At 42.3% G+C, this 14,368-nt stretch overlaps 1 protein-coding gene across 3 annotated transcripts in view; it reads left to right on the top strand.

The window, feature by feature from the left end:
- Positions 1–14,368, top strand: part of sdk1b (sidekick cell adhesion molecule 1b) — a 410,260-nt gene that overhangs the window by 301,635 nt on the left and 94,257 nt on the right. For all 3 annotated transcript variants that reach the window (XM_070550118.1, XM_070550117.1, XM_070550119.1), the window contains 2 exons: positions 4,401–4,537; positions 5,590–5,737. In XM_070550118.1, the coding sequence (XP_070406219.1) occupies positions 4,401–4,537; positions 5,590–5,737 (285 nt within the window). The remainder of the gene's footprint in view (positions 1–4,400; positions 4,538–5,589; positions 5,738–14,368) is intronic.

The following is a 14,368-nucleotide window of genomic DNA, read 5'->3' as shown; positions in this document are numbered from 1 at the left end:
GTGTGAGCGTGCGTCCACGCGTGTGACTGACATTCTCGTTAGCTCTGTATCAATGGGTCATAGAGGCTAACAGATGCTGGCAGCTGAGGAGACAGACTAATTACCGGCAGGTTATTGGTTCAACTCCCGTAAGACCCATTCATGTGTCTGCAAGAGAGCGTGGGTGCGTGTGTTTTTGTGGGAGCGGTTGTGAAGGTAGTTGCTCTAATTTCATCCATTAATTAATATGATGGTGTCAGCTCAGAAATTAAAATGTTTTCATTTCCTGTTCCTGCCTTCCTGTTTCTCTCACCGCTTTCAAGGTTTGATTTGCTTTTCTCTCCAAGTTGCATCTCATTATTCCGGCTCCTCTCTCACTCACTGCCTTCCTGATTCTGGTTTTCTTGATTCACTTTGAATTTTGACTCAAGCAAAAATATAAACCTGCTAAACATTCATTATGTAGAGGCACTAATCTCCGTTTGCTCCTTCTTAGAGGACAAGCCTTGGACAGCACATTCGCACATCTGTGATTGCATAGAAATAATTAATAACCTTATGAATATGACATGCAGCATGTCTGCAGCACACAAGCTTATCTCTTTTATCATGGTTTCACCTTTAATAAATGTATTTGCTTCCTCCATGCTGCTTGTAAATATTCCTGCCTCCTTCACACAGAAAATCACACACATTTCCACTTTTATTTTCTTCACAATCACCTACAAGCCACACATTTTTAAAAAGAGAATTATGATACACATAAATTGGTATAAATGTTTGGATACCTTTTTATTGCTTTCATTAAAATATCTGCGTGGCCTTCCTTGTTAATAACATGGTAGGGATGCACACATATCTGCAGGGGATGGGTAAACGTCTGCAAAATTTCTTTTTAATAGATGCAGTGAGATGTATTTGTTGTGATACAGAGCGTGCAAAGAATTAAAAAAATAAGTCAATTGCAGCCATATTTAAAAAATAACTGACACTGGAACTGATCCTGGGCCAGAAAAAAGTATTAAAAGAGAGACTATTTTATTGCACCTTCACATATTTTTCTGAATATCAAATCTGTGTTTCTACATGTAACGTCAGAGATGTGTTTCTAAGTCACAGCAGCATAATTATTATAATTACAGACCCTTTTTGTCTAAATGTGGATGTTTAAAAGTCTCGCCAGAAGTGATCTACGGGGATTAGCATCGTTATGTTGTTTTGATGCTAAATCTGAAGCTATAACAAGCACTTAGTTACATTAGCATGGCAGAGTGACCAGACCCAGAACAAACACCTCATTCAAGTGTGTCAGAGTGAGATAAAGATCCTGCCAGCACATCCAAAGCTTACTAATTAACACATTATATCTTGTTTGCCTAATTTGTACATGAAGTGTAAAAAAAAACTACAAGCTACATTATTATGAGTTGTGTGCTTACGGAAAAACTTTTCTTGGCTTGCAGAATTGATTTTCTAAGTCTCTTTGGCAACATATGCAGCTAGGAATGTGTTGGCCAAGTGTCCAAAGTCATCTTAGAGTTCTCATGATGAGAATTTATTGGCTCTCATGATGTATGTCCTGTTTTTAGTTTCAGTAGATAGGACCAGGAGCTTGGTGCTATAGAAATGTTGAGAAACCAAACAAAAGTGATATCAATAATTCATGGGAGTAAATCATCCCAGATTCCAAAGATTTACTGTAACTGGCAGGGATTTTTTTTTTCGTTCAAGTGAAAGAAATTGCTTGCTAACCATCAGTTTTGATTTGAAGCTCTTGAAATGTTGTTAAAGTTTTGTCTATGATCTTCTGGAAGGAACCAAAAGCCGCGCCTCATGCCGCGCACCCACAGGAAAAGCGGAGTCAACAAAGACAGCTAAAACAATAGTCTGATGTGGTGTGAGGTTGAATGCTAATGCTAATCGCTTAGCTCCAGCACACAAAAGATAAATCCATTTTTATTCCCGTCCTTTTGAAGTTTACAGACTAACATTAATTCAGCACAGGTAAAGTTAGCATTCAAGCTAGCACCACATTAGCCCACCCCAACAATTATCTGCTCTGATATTTCTTTTTATTCAAAGAGAGTATGTGTGGTTTTTACCATTAATCTCTGGAAATATTTATTGAAATGTTGTTGAAAAATGTATTAAATGATGCCCAATTGAAAAATATTGGCACATAACTATAAAAATTGGGTCTAAAATACAAGTCTCCGGGCGACGCCATTTTAGGCATGTTTCTTTCCATGGGAGCTCGTGAGGACAAAACACATTTACTGATTTGTAACAAACAGTTTCGTAAACGTTGTTTTCCAAATTTACCTCTTCACTCATTGCCAGTGCTTCACTCATTGCCAGTGATGCAAGGGAGTCTGATGTGTTTGTAATTTTGCTGGTAGTTGCGCTCCAAATGGTTTTGGACCCTTATGGCCATCTGTTAGTAAGGTCCAAAGCCATGAGTCATGCTTCTCCATCAGCTCCAAAAGGGAGAGACATGCACGCACGGACGGAGGTGTTTTGCCTTCATACTTCTCCGTCTCCTGGGGAGTGTTGCAAAGCAATTCCCCGCCAGGACAGCAGAGGGCGTAGCGCTGTTCTGTCGTATCCTGTCATGAATATGGTCCGAGATAATGTGTTTATATTGTGTTTTTTGAATATAAGAGATTTTTTAACGCAGACACATTTGTCTCTCATTGTCCACCACCTTTTCATGCGTTCGCCACCTCTAAACCCACGTTTCCTGTCATTTACGTCCACAAATAAAACGCTTGCTGCGTATCTTTTCACTCCTCCAGTCACGGGGGAATGAAACGCTCATGTTTTTAGGTTTTTTATCCTCGGCTCTCTTTATGTTTTTGAGGGCGCAATGGTGGCGGTGTAGACAACAGCGGCGTCCTGACCAATCACCAGCTTGCGTTCTCCGTCTCGATGGACGGGTGTTTAGAAAAGAGAGCTCGACTCTGTCCGTCCTTGCGGGGCTCTCCAGCAGGCCTGCAAGGACGGATAATGGCGTTGCGTGTCTCCGCACCACCGCAGATGCAGAAGCATGACTCAGGCTTTACTCAAACACAAAAATACTGCTTGCTTGTAATAATTTAGGAATGTTCTGCACCCTATCACTGGGGAAAATGCACACTGTCACTTTAAATAAAATTTAAGTTACAATTCTCTAAAACACAAAAAATACTTAGTATTTACCTGTCCAAAGAAACTTCATCAGTTTTGAGCCATTGTAGATCTCGACGCCCCCTCCATCTTTTTTAAGCCTCACCAATGTAAATTTTACTCTTCTGCTGTAAACGTATCACAGCCAATTTCACAGAAGGACTTTTAAACAGTTCACATTTTCTTTGAAAAGTAGAGGGCAATAGAGGAGTCAGTAACTTCGGTACTTGTTTTGATTGTTCCATTGAAAACCTCCAACTTCTTCTGGAATCACCTTGAAGTGCACGCTGGGAACTGGGGTGCATTCTCATTGCCTGACAGCTCCCTTTTGTGGATACAAAACTATGTGTGAACGTTCTATGCTCACGTAAATGGTTTGCTTGCTGTAGAGGCCAGCGGAGGGATTTAGAGGAAATTTAAATTATGAAAGGTCACATACTTTGAATTGTTTTTAAGTTAATTTCAGTAAAGAAACTTTTTACCCCAGTTTTAAAGGTGTGGAACACTCGTTTAATCGACACATTTGCAGTGGTCTCTAGTAGGAATGAAAGCCCTGTAAGTCGTAATCTGGGGGGGAAAAAGCTCCGGTGCGCCACTTTCAGGAACTAGAAAATGACCACATCAGAGAAGAGCTTCAGACGACATGATAGCTATCCACCTTCCCCCCCCCCATACCTGTCTGACCTCATTCACATTATCTCTCCCATCCGTTCCCACAGATCACCATCTTCTATCACGCTCTCTGTCCCACCTTTCCGTCTCAGCACTATGGGGAGCAGAGCCTACAGCAGCTCTGCTCCCCGTCTCTGGAATTCTCTCCCTCAAGCCATCCGAAACTCTGACTCGCTCTCCTCCTCTCAATCTAGACTCAAAACCCACCAGTTTCAGACTGCATACTGATAGTGTCACCTTTTCCATTTTCATTGATTTTATTATCTAGTTTGTATTTTTAGGCTCCTGTGTGTGATTTTTGCTGTTTTTAACTTGGTTTCTTTGTTGTTATTTTATTGTTGTAAAGTGTCCTTGTGTCCCTTGAAAGGTGCTTTTTTGAAAAGTCATTTTTATTATTATTATCATTATTATTATTATTATTAGTAGTAGTAGTAGTAGTAGTAGTAGTAGTATATATGATTATAATAAGAGAAATAATCATTTTAAAATGTTTTCTGAATTTTCCACACTTTTAATCATTAAATATCAAAAGGAGGGGCCATATTTTCATGAGAATAATGTATATTTTTCCGTGTTTATTTCAGTGAGTTGCCACATTCTCCTCGCTCACTGACGGCCCGTCTGAATGATTCAGACTCCCGCTCGGTGCACCTGTCCTGGCTACGCCCCTTCGATGGGAACTCTCCTCTCCTTCACTATGTGCTGGAGCTCTCTGAGAACAGTATGTATTTGTGTGTGGAACTGTCATTGTTCTTTACGGTGCTCAAGAGGCTAACAGCTGACAGACATATGGAGAGCGGGGTTGCAGGATAAAGGCACAAGTTCCTTATAAACCATCTTTTTCCAGCCTCTCTTTAGCCTGTCTGTCTTTGCCTTTTGAGTCGTAGCCTCTCTCCACCACAGATGTTTAAACAGCAGGCTGGCTCACTGTCAGATAAAGGAGGGAGCAGGAGACACGGCTAGAGGAGAAAGGAACTGAGGACTAGAATGACAGTAGAAACAGATGGGAGGGAGATGGCTGCAAGCAATGGGGACAGGTTGGCAAGCTTTACACGCACATCCAAGCATTACGCACCTGACTGAGAATCTGCAGTAACAAATAAATATCAATCGTTCACCCTCATTCTGACGACTTTTAGAGAAATATGCATGGGCCGTTGTCAATTAGCCCCCTGAAAATAAGCCAAAAATAATAATAAAAGTGGAACAATCATGGAAAAAAAGGGAGAAAATGTAGCAATAGCTGGGAGCTAAAGAGTGAGGATAGAACGAGGGTGTAATTGACTGGTCGATTTCAGTGAAGGATGAACTCAGACAGTGAGGAATGGATCTGCGTTTTTGAGCATTGAGGGGATTTATTTATTTTTTTATTCTACTTTGCAGCTCTGTGAGTCCAAGGTATTTTCATATCAGACAATGACTGTAACACACTATGCTTGTTCACTATCCTTCTCACTTCCACAAATACACATGTGGCTGATGCGATAATAAGGATAATAGTGCATCTGTCTGTGGTATATTCAGCAAGAAGATAAGCTGGCAAAAAGATGGCAACAATATACAAACAGCATCTTGGCTTCTTAACTAATCCTCTTCCTCCATCCAAAGTTTTTATTTTATGCTACAAGAACTGGCCCCTTTTACTGGCCACTTTTATCTATTCCCCGCACCGTTTCTTATGATTAATAGGCCCTGAGCATTGCAGTGTCTCCGTTTGTACTTCCTCAGCCAGATATTATCAGCATCTAATCTCTGCGTCTCGTGCCGTCCTAGACTCTCCATGGAAGGTCTACTTGTCCGAGGTTGATCCGTCAGTGACCGAGGTGTCGGTGGGCGGGCTCACACCTGCCAGAACCTACCAGTTCAGGCTCTGCGCTGTCAATCAAGTAGGAAGGGGTCAGTACAGCGCAGAAACACAGAGGTAAGAGCACAGCATGTAAGTTGACAGAGAATGTTCTAGACAGTTTTGAGGTTTCATTTTACAATTCTTACACATTCTTCCTTTAAATTTCAAATTCTATTGAGAAATTACAAAAATATTTTAAAGGTGTGGCAAACCCGTTTAATCAAAACATTTGCAGTGGTCTCTGGTAGGAATGAATGCCGTGTAAGTCGTTCTCAGGGGGAATAACATCTCAGCTGTGCCTGAAGTCAGCCAGAGGAGAAAGGAGCTTCAGACAGCAGGATTTGGAGTCTTATTTGCTGATATTTGGACGTCTTGCTTTAGACTGGTTAACAGCAATGCAACTCTATCACTGATTTGCAATGTGGATGTTTTATCTCCACAAGCAGCACAATAAATGAGGAGTTTTTCTGTGTGGTGAAGTTTCTAATGCTAACAGTTAGCTTCTACTACTTGGGACCATAGGCTTAATTTTCACTTTGGAAGTGCAGGGGACACGAAGGGGGGGTGGGGGGGTGGGGTATTGGGGGGGGGGGGGTCTTTACAGTATGTTCTAATGGGAAACAGGCTTCAACACAAACGGTTGTTTTCCGCTTGGTCCTAGAGCTCAACCAGTGTCAATTTGATATAAAGTAATATTGTTTTTGGATGGTAAAAAGTGCAGGGGTTAAAACTTGACTTGACATGTCGTGGGGGGACATGTCCCCCCAAAATTACGTCTATGCTCGGGACATTCTGTCACGAACTCCTCCTCCTCCTAACCACCCCTTACGGACCTGACTGGCGGAGCACTACATTACCCAGCATTCCCATCACCGGCGTGGATCAGGCGTGGGTGGAGGACGTCATCACGCCGACTCTATTTACGGAAGTGCTGCCGCTGAGTTATCACTCAGTCATCGTCCATGCCAGACATTGACCCGAGTTCTCAAGCTCACCAGCCCTCAAACCAAGAAAGAGACATTTCCTCGCTGCCTGCTACCAGTAAGTCAGCTTCCTTGTTCAGTCGGAACCGCCGCTCAGCCTCAGCTCCTGCCGAGCGCTGCGTCGCCGTTCCCAGATTAAAGCTGCGTGTTCTGTTTAACCCACCGCCAACCACTCCGCGCCTGGGTCACACAGCCACGCTACAATTAACCTCTGTCAAACATCAGCTCAGCCAATTAGACCTGACACATTGCCAGCTGATTCCTGGATGCTAAAACAACAACAGCCTTCCCCGTCACAAGTCAAGATTGGTGGGTCCACGAATGTTGAGAGAGAGTGTGACGTGGATCTGTCAGGATTCTCAAATCCTAGCGCTTCACCGTCTATTTCCTATCAGAAGCTAATACAGGAGATAGGTGTAGGAGCCTATTTTCATGTTTAGCCTACATGAAAAACTCTGAAATAATAATTGAAAAAGTTTTTTTTTGTGAACAACACCTTTAACATCTATTTAGTTAGTAGTTTTAAATAAGATTCAAAATGTAACATAAAAAAACATTGAAATGTCAGTTACCAGTCTAGCAACAACATGAAAGTTTTTGTCTCAGGCAGCACCTCTTTTCAACTTCAGATAATTACATTCACGTGCTTTGGTTCCACATCTTGGCTAAATCATTACAAAAAAATCCTAATTTAATATGTTTAGGCTCCACCCACATCAGGGGGGCTACAGGGGGGTCCAAGCGTCCTGCCAGGGTGGCATTGGCCCACCCAGGATCCCCCTAGAACCGCCCCTGTACATTGGATAAATTTTCTTACAACCAAAACTCATGTTCAGAAATAGGATAGAGTTCATGATGAGGCTTAAATATGGAGGGATTTGGACACATTAAGGATTAACATAATAAAATTAGCCATTTATGTTTCTCATATCCATTCTCTGTATGTTTCCCTCCTGTTTTCTTTCTGCAGCTTGTAGCAAACTAAACAGTAAAAATTAAATCAACTGCTCTGCATGTTTGTGTGAAAATGTGCAGAGGGTAATTCCACCTCAAATAGATTACTGTGCAGATGTTTTATGCATGTGTGTGCGTGCTTGTGTGTGTGTGTGTGTGTGTGTGTGTGTGCGCGCGCGTGCTTGTGTGTGTGTGTGTGTGCATGTGTGCGTGAGTGTGTGTGTGTGTGTGTGTGTGTGTGTGTGTGTGCGTGTGTGTGTGTGTGTGTGTGTGTGTGTGTGTGTGTGTGTGTGTGCGTGCGTGCGTGCGTGCGTGTGTGTGTGTGTGTGTGTGTGTTTGTCCCAAGAGAACGCATTAATGGGGTAATTATAAAGCCAAAGCACTGATGGAACTACATAAAATATAAGGGGCTTAGAGGAGGTGTTGCAGCATCTTTTTTAAACACTTTACCATGAGTGAAAATATAAATCAAATCTACAAAACTGACTTTAGAAAATGTGTTTATGTCTGCACACACAGACACACACTTGTTGTGTGGCTGAAGATGCGGAGCACAGACAGAAGCCAGTTGTAGTTCTGCCAAAGACACTCAGCAACAACAGTAGCTTTTAACACTGCCATCACACACCTCAGATCACAGTATGCTTCCAGCTTCCCTTTCTGCTCTAAATAATAAAAGCCCTGCTAACTAATCCCCTCCTTCTACTTTTTTCAAATCATCCTTCATTTTAGTCTCTTCTTTTTCCTCCGTGCACCAGTGCTTGTGTTCAGCAGCTGCTCTGCTACCTAGTCCTTCGTCCAATGTTTGTTGTCAGTGGCCCTAGAGAATAGATTGGATTGATCCTCTGTAAATGAAAGACTGGCAGACAGACAAGTCATCACTGGTCAGCGCATCAGAGCAGATGGATACGTCTGTTCTTCAGCATTAGCCTACCACGTAAACACACACACACGCGTGCAGAGACAGACGCTTTTCTCTCTGTCTTGGTGAATGTTCCACAGGATGAGATGCATACACAAGCTGCCACTGATGCCAGCACACATCCTGGGAATGACACTCAGGAAGAGTGAAGCAGAGCGACATGTCCTGCAGAAGCTCCGAGTGCCACACGAGAAGGATGACAAAATGCAGCGATGTGGACAGCGTGAGGGAGCAGGACGGAAAGTGAAGCAGAAGCTTGTAATATTAATGAGAAAAGGCCCTTATTAAAGTTTGAACTTTCCTTCTGCACCGTCCCAATTTGTTCTCAGACAGATGTGGATCTTTGTCAAAAGAGCTTGGAAAGATTTTTTATTCTCCTGTCTTGACATTGACTTTTTTCTGCTCTGCACTTCAACTAACTAAAGAAGTTCTCCTGTAAAGAGGGAAGGGAAGTAAGTGGACCTGAAACCAAAGTATGGGAGGGCAATCAAAGCTGAGAAACATCACACCAGGAAGCTGCATCTCACCTGTAAAGACTCAGGTGTTACACATCAGCACAGAAGTTGTGGGTCACCCGCACTCACACCATCATCATCTTTAAAAGGAAGCATTAGCAGATGAAAGACAGATTACGCCTTGATCTTCTGGCACCGTAACACTTTAAAGCCTGCATCGCAATTCTTTTTGCTTTTCATGGTTTTTTAATCTCGCTCTTCTGTCAGAACTTAAACATGTTAGACTCTGATACTGAAAATCTGATAAAAGTTTATCTGTGTCTCTTTTACACACACACACTCACACACACACACACACACACACACACACACACACACACACACACACACACACACACACACACACACACACACACGTATAATTAAAAAGAGAACTTGAGGGGCTTCATAGGGAGATAAGATTTGATTTGTTCTGTGCTTTTTTACTCATAATTAAAATAGAGAATGAGTTGTATGTTTACTTTCTCCCAGAAAAGATAGATTACAGCCCTTAGACATAATCTACATGTTAAACAAGTAGGAAAATGTAAAATAAATTAAAAAAACACTGTCACTGACAGTTAATTTAGATTAAAAACACGCTAAACGACCAGAGAGAGCTGAAAGTATGGTGCTGTTCATTTCAAGGTTAGAGTTTCCACTCTTTACACTTTTTTTAAACATAGGATACTTGCTTATTCACTGAACATTTCAGGCCATTTTTATGTGAAACTATGACAAAAACCTCAGATTTCGTCTTATGGGCTCATTTTACATCTAAACCCTAACAGGTAATAATTAATACATAGGGCTCTGTTAACTAATGAGGCACAGTGTAATAGCTGCTCAGTGTGACGTCTCTCCTTTCTTCAGGTCACCCAAAATGAAGCCTTTAATAATAAAATAATGAGTAAATGAATGAGTTGTCGGTAGACTGAAGTGCTCAGCGGCTGGTTTCAGGTCAGTCAGGAGGAACGAATCAGGGAGCGCGCTCCTTAGCTCATGTTACAGATGCTTTTGAGCTCATTAGTAATTAATGCAACACGTCCCGCTGTTTCAGCTAACATTTTATTTTAACTTACAGCTGAGCTTTAGAGAAACGGCATCTTTGCCTATAAAAGGCTCTGTGATTCATGCTAGCAGTTTGCTTTACATCATTTTTGAATACTGTTCCTTTTACATTCTGCTGATCGCTCGTTATTCATAAAAACATCTTTATTTACCCCGATGTAGCCACCCTTTAGTTTCTATCCTTTATGTTTACCATGAAATTATTCAAATTTTAAAATAGTATATTTAAAGGTCTTTACTTGTTATTCATGATATGCAGAAGAATGTACATGTATATATATCACTGATCACAAACATGGTGTTACTGAAAGGCAGCCATAAAGCTCGCGAACATCAGCAAATGTTCTCTGCAGCTGGGTTTGATTTATTGTGAGAATATGCTCAAAGTGTCCCTATTTTTGCCTGACGGAGCCTCTTTAATGTGTCATCCTTCTCCATTTGTGCATTCTTTTCATTCTTAACCTCCGGCAAAACGACACAACATTTAAAGAGACAAGAATTTAAGTGTCAAGCAAGACTAAAATAAGCTCATTCGTTCAGCTGGTTGTACCCAGTCACATCACACCTGCTCTTGCTCTCTCTGTTCGTGGTGCTCGTTCTTCCTCCTGCTTGATCTGAGCTGATCTGTTGTGTTGGAACAGGAGCAGAGTTAACATCCCAATTCTACCATTACATTTTAGAGTCAGGGTACACAAGGATTTTGGGAAGAAACACAGCAGGCGTTAAACGGTTGTGAATGACACAGATAGAAAGTTTTCCTAATTCCCACAGCTTAGGCCGAGACCAGAGAATATTAACAGCTCCTGCAGGAAATGGCCTCTTTTCTTTAATAACAAGGGACGGGGAAAGTGTGTCATGCAGCGCTGTGTTTTGGACTTTTGTTTAGTTGCAGCACGTGTGTGAGTGTGTTCAGTGGCATGAGAGGAGGAGACGCTTTATAGCAGCAGGGTGATTTGTGGTATTTGTGTTTAATCTCCTGTTTGAAGTTGACAACCTCATGCTGAAGCTGTGTAAAATATTTACCAGGAACTTGCTGAGAAAGCAATTCGTGTGTGTGTGTGTGTGTGTGTGTGTGTGTGTGTGTGTGTGTGTGTGTGTGTGTGTGTGTGTGTGTGTGTGTGTTTTATCTATTGACACACAGTCAAATGGTTCTGTGCAAACGGGAGGATATTTGCTTGCCGTGACTTTTTTTTGTATAAATTTTACAAAACGTCATCAATTACAGTCAAATACAGCGACATAATTGAGGATTATATATACCAGATTTCCAGGCAGCTACCTTAATGCCCATCTTGTTCACTCAAGGCCCATTAGCCAGTGTGTGTGTGTGTGTGAGAGAGAGAGAGAGAGAGAGAGAGAGTGTATGCCTGCAACACCTGGTGTCTGACAGTGCCTAACCTAATGGAAGTAAAGCACAGCTGTAAAACCACTGGCCTGTGCTCCATATCCGCCTGCACTAGTGTCTCGCTAACAGCTTTCACACCCCTGCTTTCCCACAAACACACATACGGACACATGCATACTCATTTATAGGCACGTACAGGTTCAGACACACAAACACAGGGAGTCGTATCACGGCTAATGGTTCGATAGCTTATAGAGAATGATTCTGAGGTGGTGGGGGGGGGGGGGAATGGAGCACGGAGGGGGAAGTGAGAGGGGTTTCAGGGACGAGGTAATGTAAATCTCCAGTCATAATCCAGGGAAGGGAAAAGACCATCAGTTTGTCTTAAGCTGGCCAACGTTTATGTGTGTGTGCGCATGTGTGTGTGTGTGTGTGTGTGTGTGTTTTAGCACATATGGCTCTGATTATGTTTGCTGAGCTGCTTACAGCAAAGCCAGAGGCTGACCAGCTCAGCCTGTGTGCTTTACCAGTCACAGGAAGGCCGGGAGCTTTAATCACGGGCGATGTTCGAGGGGAGAGAAGGAGAAGGAAGATGAGTAAAGATAGAAGGATGAAATAATTGAGGCCAAAGGACATGATGGATGAAAGGTGGAAGTTTGCAGATGAGAGGGTAGGAAAAAAATGAAGAAGTGATAAAAAATGTCAGAGTAAGGATAAAGCAACATTTTATTCAGAGACAGAGTCATGCCAAGGGGAGAGGGGGGGGGGGTCATACTGTCTGAATAAGAGACAGGGGCTTCGCTCTTTTATACTAGCAGTGATTTAACCTACTTCTGTCAGGTTGTCGGCTTTTGGAGTTGTGACTGAGTTCAGCTTCAAAGAGAAATGGTCCAGACACTCCATGAATCAGCCACTACATTAAAACCACTATAAAGAGTTCTTTGTGCCACTTAAACAAGGCCAGGCTCTGGAGAAACTCTGAAGGAGTTCTGCATTGGACCAGAATGGATAGAGAGCAGATGCTTAAGTGCTGCTCAAGATGGAGTGGGCTTTTCAGACTTGGAGCTACCTCCCTCAAACACCTGGGCATCCATGTAGTATTAAAGAGGAAGTTCAGTGAGAAACGGTTTTTACTTGTTCTTTTTCTGGAATACAATCAGTCACTCTGAGTTCAACATGCAGGCTAAATGTGAATATCATCTTCTAGACCTACGTCCTGCTGATAGGAAACGGATGGGGAAACGCTTGAGTCAGAAAATCCCCACAGATCTAGGTCACAGGTAAAGATCTGCATTTGTGGACTCGCCTACCTTGGTTTGCCACCTCTCGCTGTCGTTGGATTAGTTTCCAAGAGAGAGCAGAGCGTGCCTCTGCTACTCCAAGATAACTGTTAGCATTAGCAACTCTACAACCTGGCAGAACTCATTCAGGTTTGTGTTATTTGTGAAGATAAAACATCAACATTAGAGAACAAATGGAGGCAGCGGAAGAGATTCGTTGCTATTATCCAATCAGAGGCAAGCTGTTCACATACAGTGTTTCCCTTACATAGGCGTAGCCGTGGCGGCCCGCCACGGCTGAAATCCCACCGCCACGCCTACAAGATCCCAATTTGTATTGATTTTATTTTATTTTTTTGCGCCGCTTCCCGAAGAAGCTGGGGGAACTACTGTCTTGTTGCTTGTGATCACAGCTGGCAGGCAGCAAGGAGGAGGAGGCAGGGCAGCGTGGTTACAGCTAGCGATGAGCCGGACACTCGTTTCAGACGAGTATCCGTTACGGTTAAAGCATTTTTGACGAACACGATCGTGAAACGAGTAAAACTCGTAAATATCTGTAGTCGTGTAATCGTGCTGAAGGAAAATCCTCATTGGGTAACAGACTGTCTTCACGCTCTGTGATTGGCCAGTCACATAGAGCGCCCGCCCCTCCCTCCACACAAAACTCTGCAGCCGGGAGCTCAGTCTGGCCCATGCATACACACAGACACACACACACACACACACACACACACACACACACACACACACACACAGAAACGGATCTCTCTGTGCTTGCTTTGCTGTTTCTCAAGTTTCTTCAGAACTCCCTAGGTTTTCTTCAGCTCGCCTCTTTTTCGGTTGAATATTTAAAGTTACTTTTTTCGTAACGTACGTGGTGCATTTGACAAGACAGAGCTGAAAACGGCTCGTGCATGCGTCGGTCACTGCCTCCGCTCCGGTTGTTTTTTTTTTTTAATTATTGTAACTCTCACTCTCTGTCTCTCTCTCTCTCTCTCTCTCTCTCTCTCTCTCTCTCTCTCTCTCTCTCTCTCTCTCTCTCCCCCCCTCTCTAACTCTCTCACACACACACACCTTAATCAAGATTGTTTTATGTCTAACTGTGTGTGGGAAAAATGCCAACAATGTTAGGAAAAAAATCAGTTTAATCAAATTAAAATACAAATAATTTAAAAAGTTGTGTCTGGTTCTAAGTATTTCATATTTGCTAGTTCCTACTGCATGAGTTCAGATGCATTAATTCATGCACTTAAATATTAATATTCTGATTTTATTGAAAATCTTGTTCTGTAATAGTTCCTTTACTATTGTGATCAAAAATATTTAATCTCAATTCTGAGGCTGCTCTGTAAATAGTTTTCAAATAAACAATAGACATAGCAACTTCTGATCAATCCATATCTATTTCAGATTTAAAATAATGCATTGATGTAAACCACACCCACTAATTTCCAAATAATAAATAAGAGGTGTGTAGCGTGATGAATTGTCCATCTTTGACCTAAAAGGCCCTGCTCTATTTGCTCTGCCCAAGCAGAAACACAAGTTTCTGACACAAGCCTAATCTACAAGATATGGGCCAAGGCCACTCATGCTCTGTGCTCTTATCTAAACTGTTGCTTCTCCGGACAGCACAAGAAAGAAGAACTCTTTTAGA

The sequence above is a fragment of the Nothobranchius furzeri genome, chromosome 4, assembly GCF_043380555.1.
Source record: "Nothobranchius furzeri strain GRZ-AD chromosome 4, NfurGRZ-RIMD1, whole genome shotgun sequence".
Taxonomy (NCBI): Eukaryota; Metazoa; Chordata; class Actinopteri; order Cyprinodontiformes; family Nothobranchiidae; genus Nothobranchius; species Nothobranchius furzeri.
This window is presented reverse-complemented; position numbering and strand designations above follow the sequence as displayed.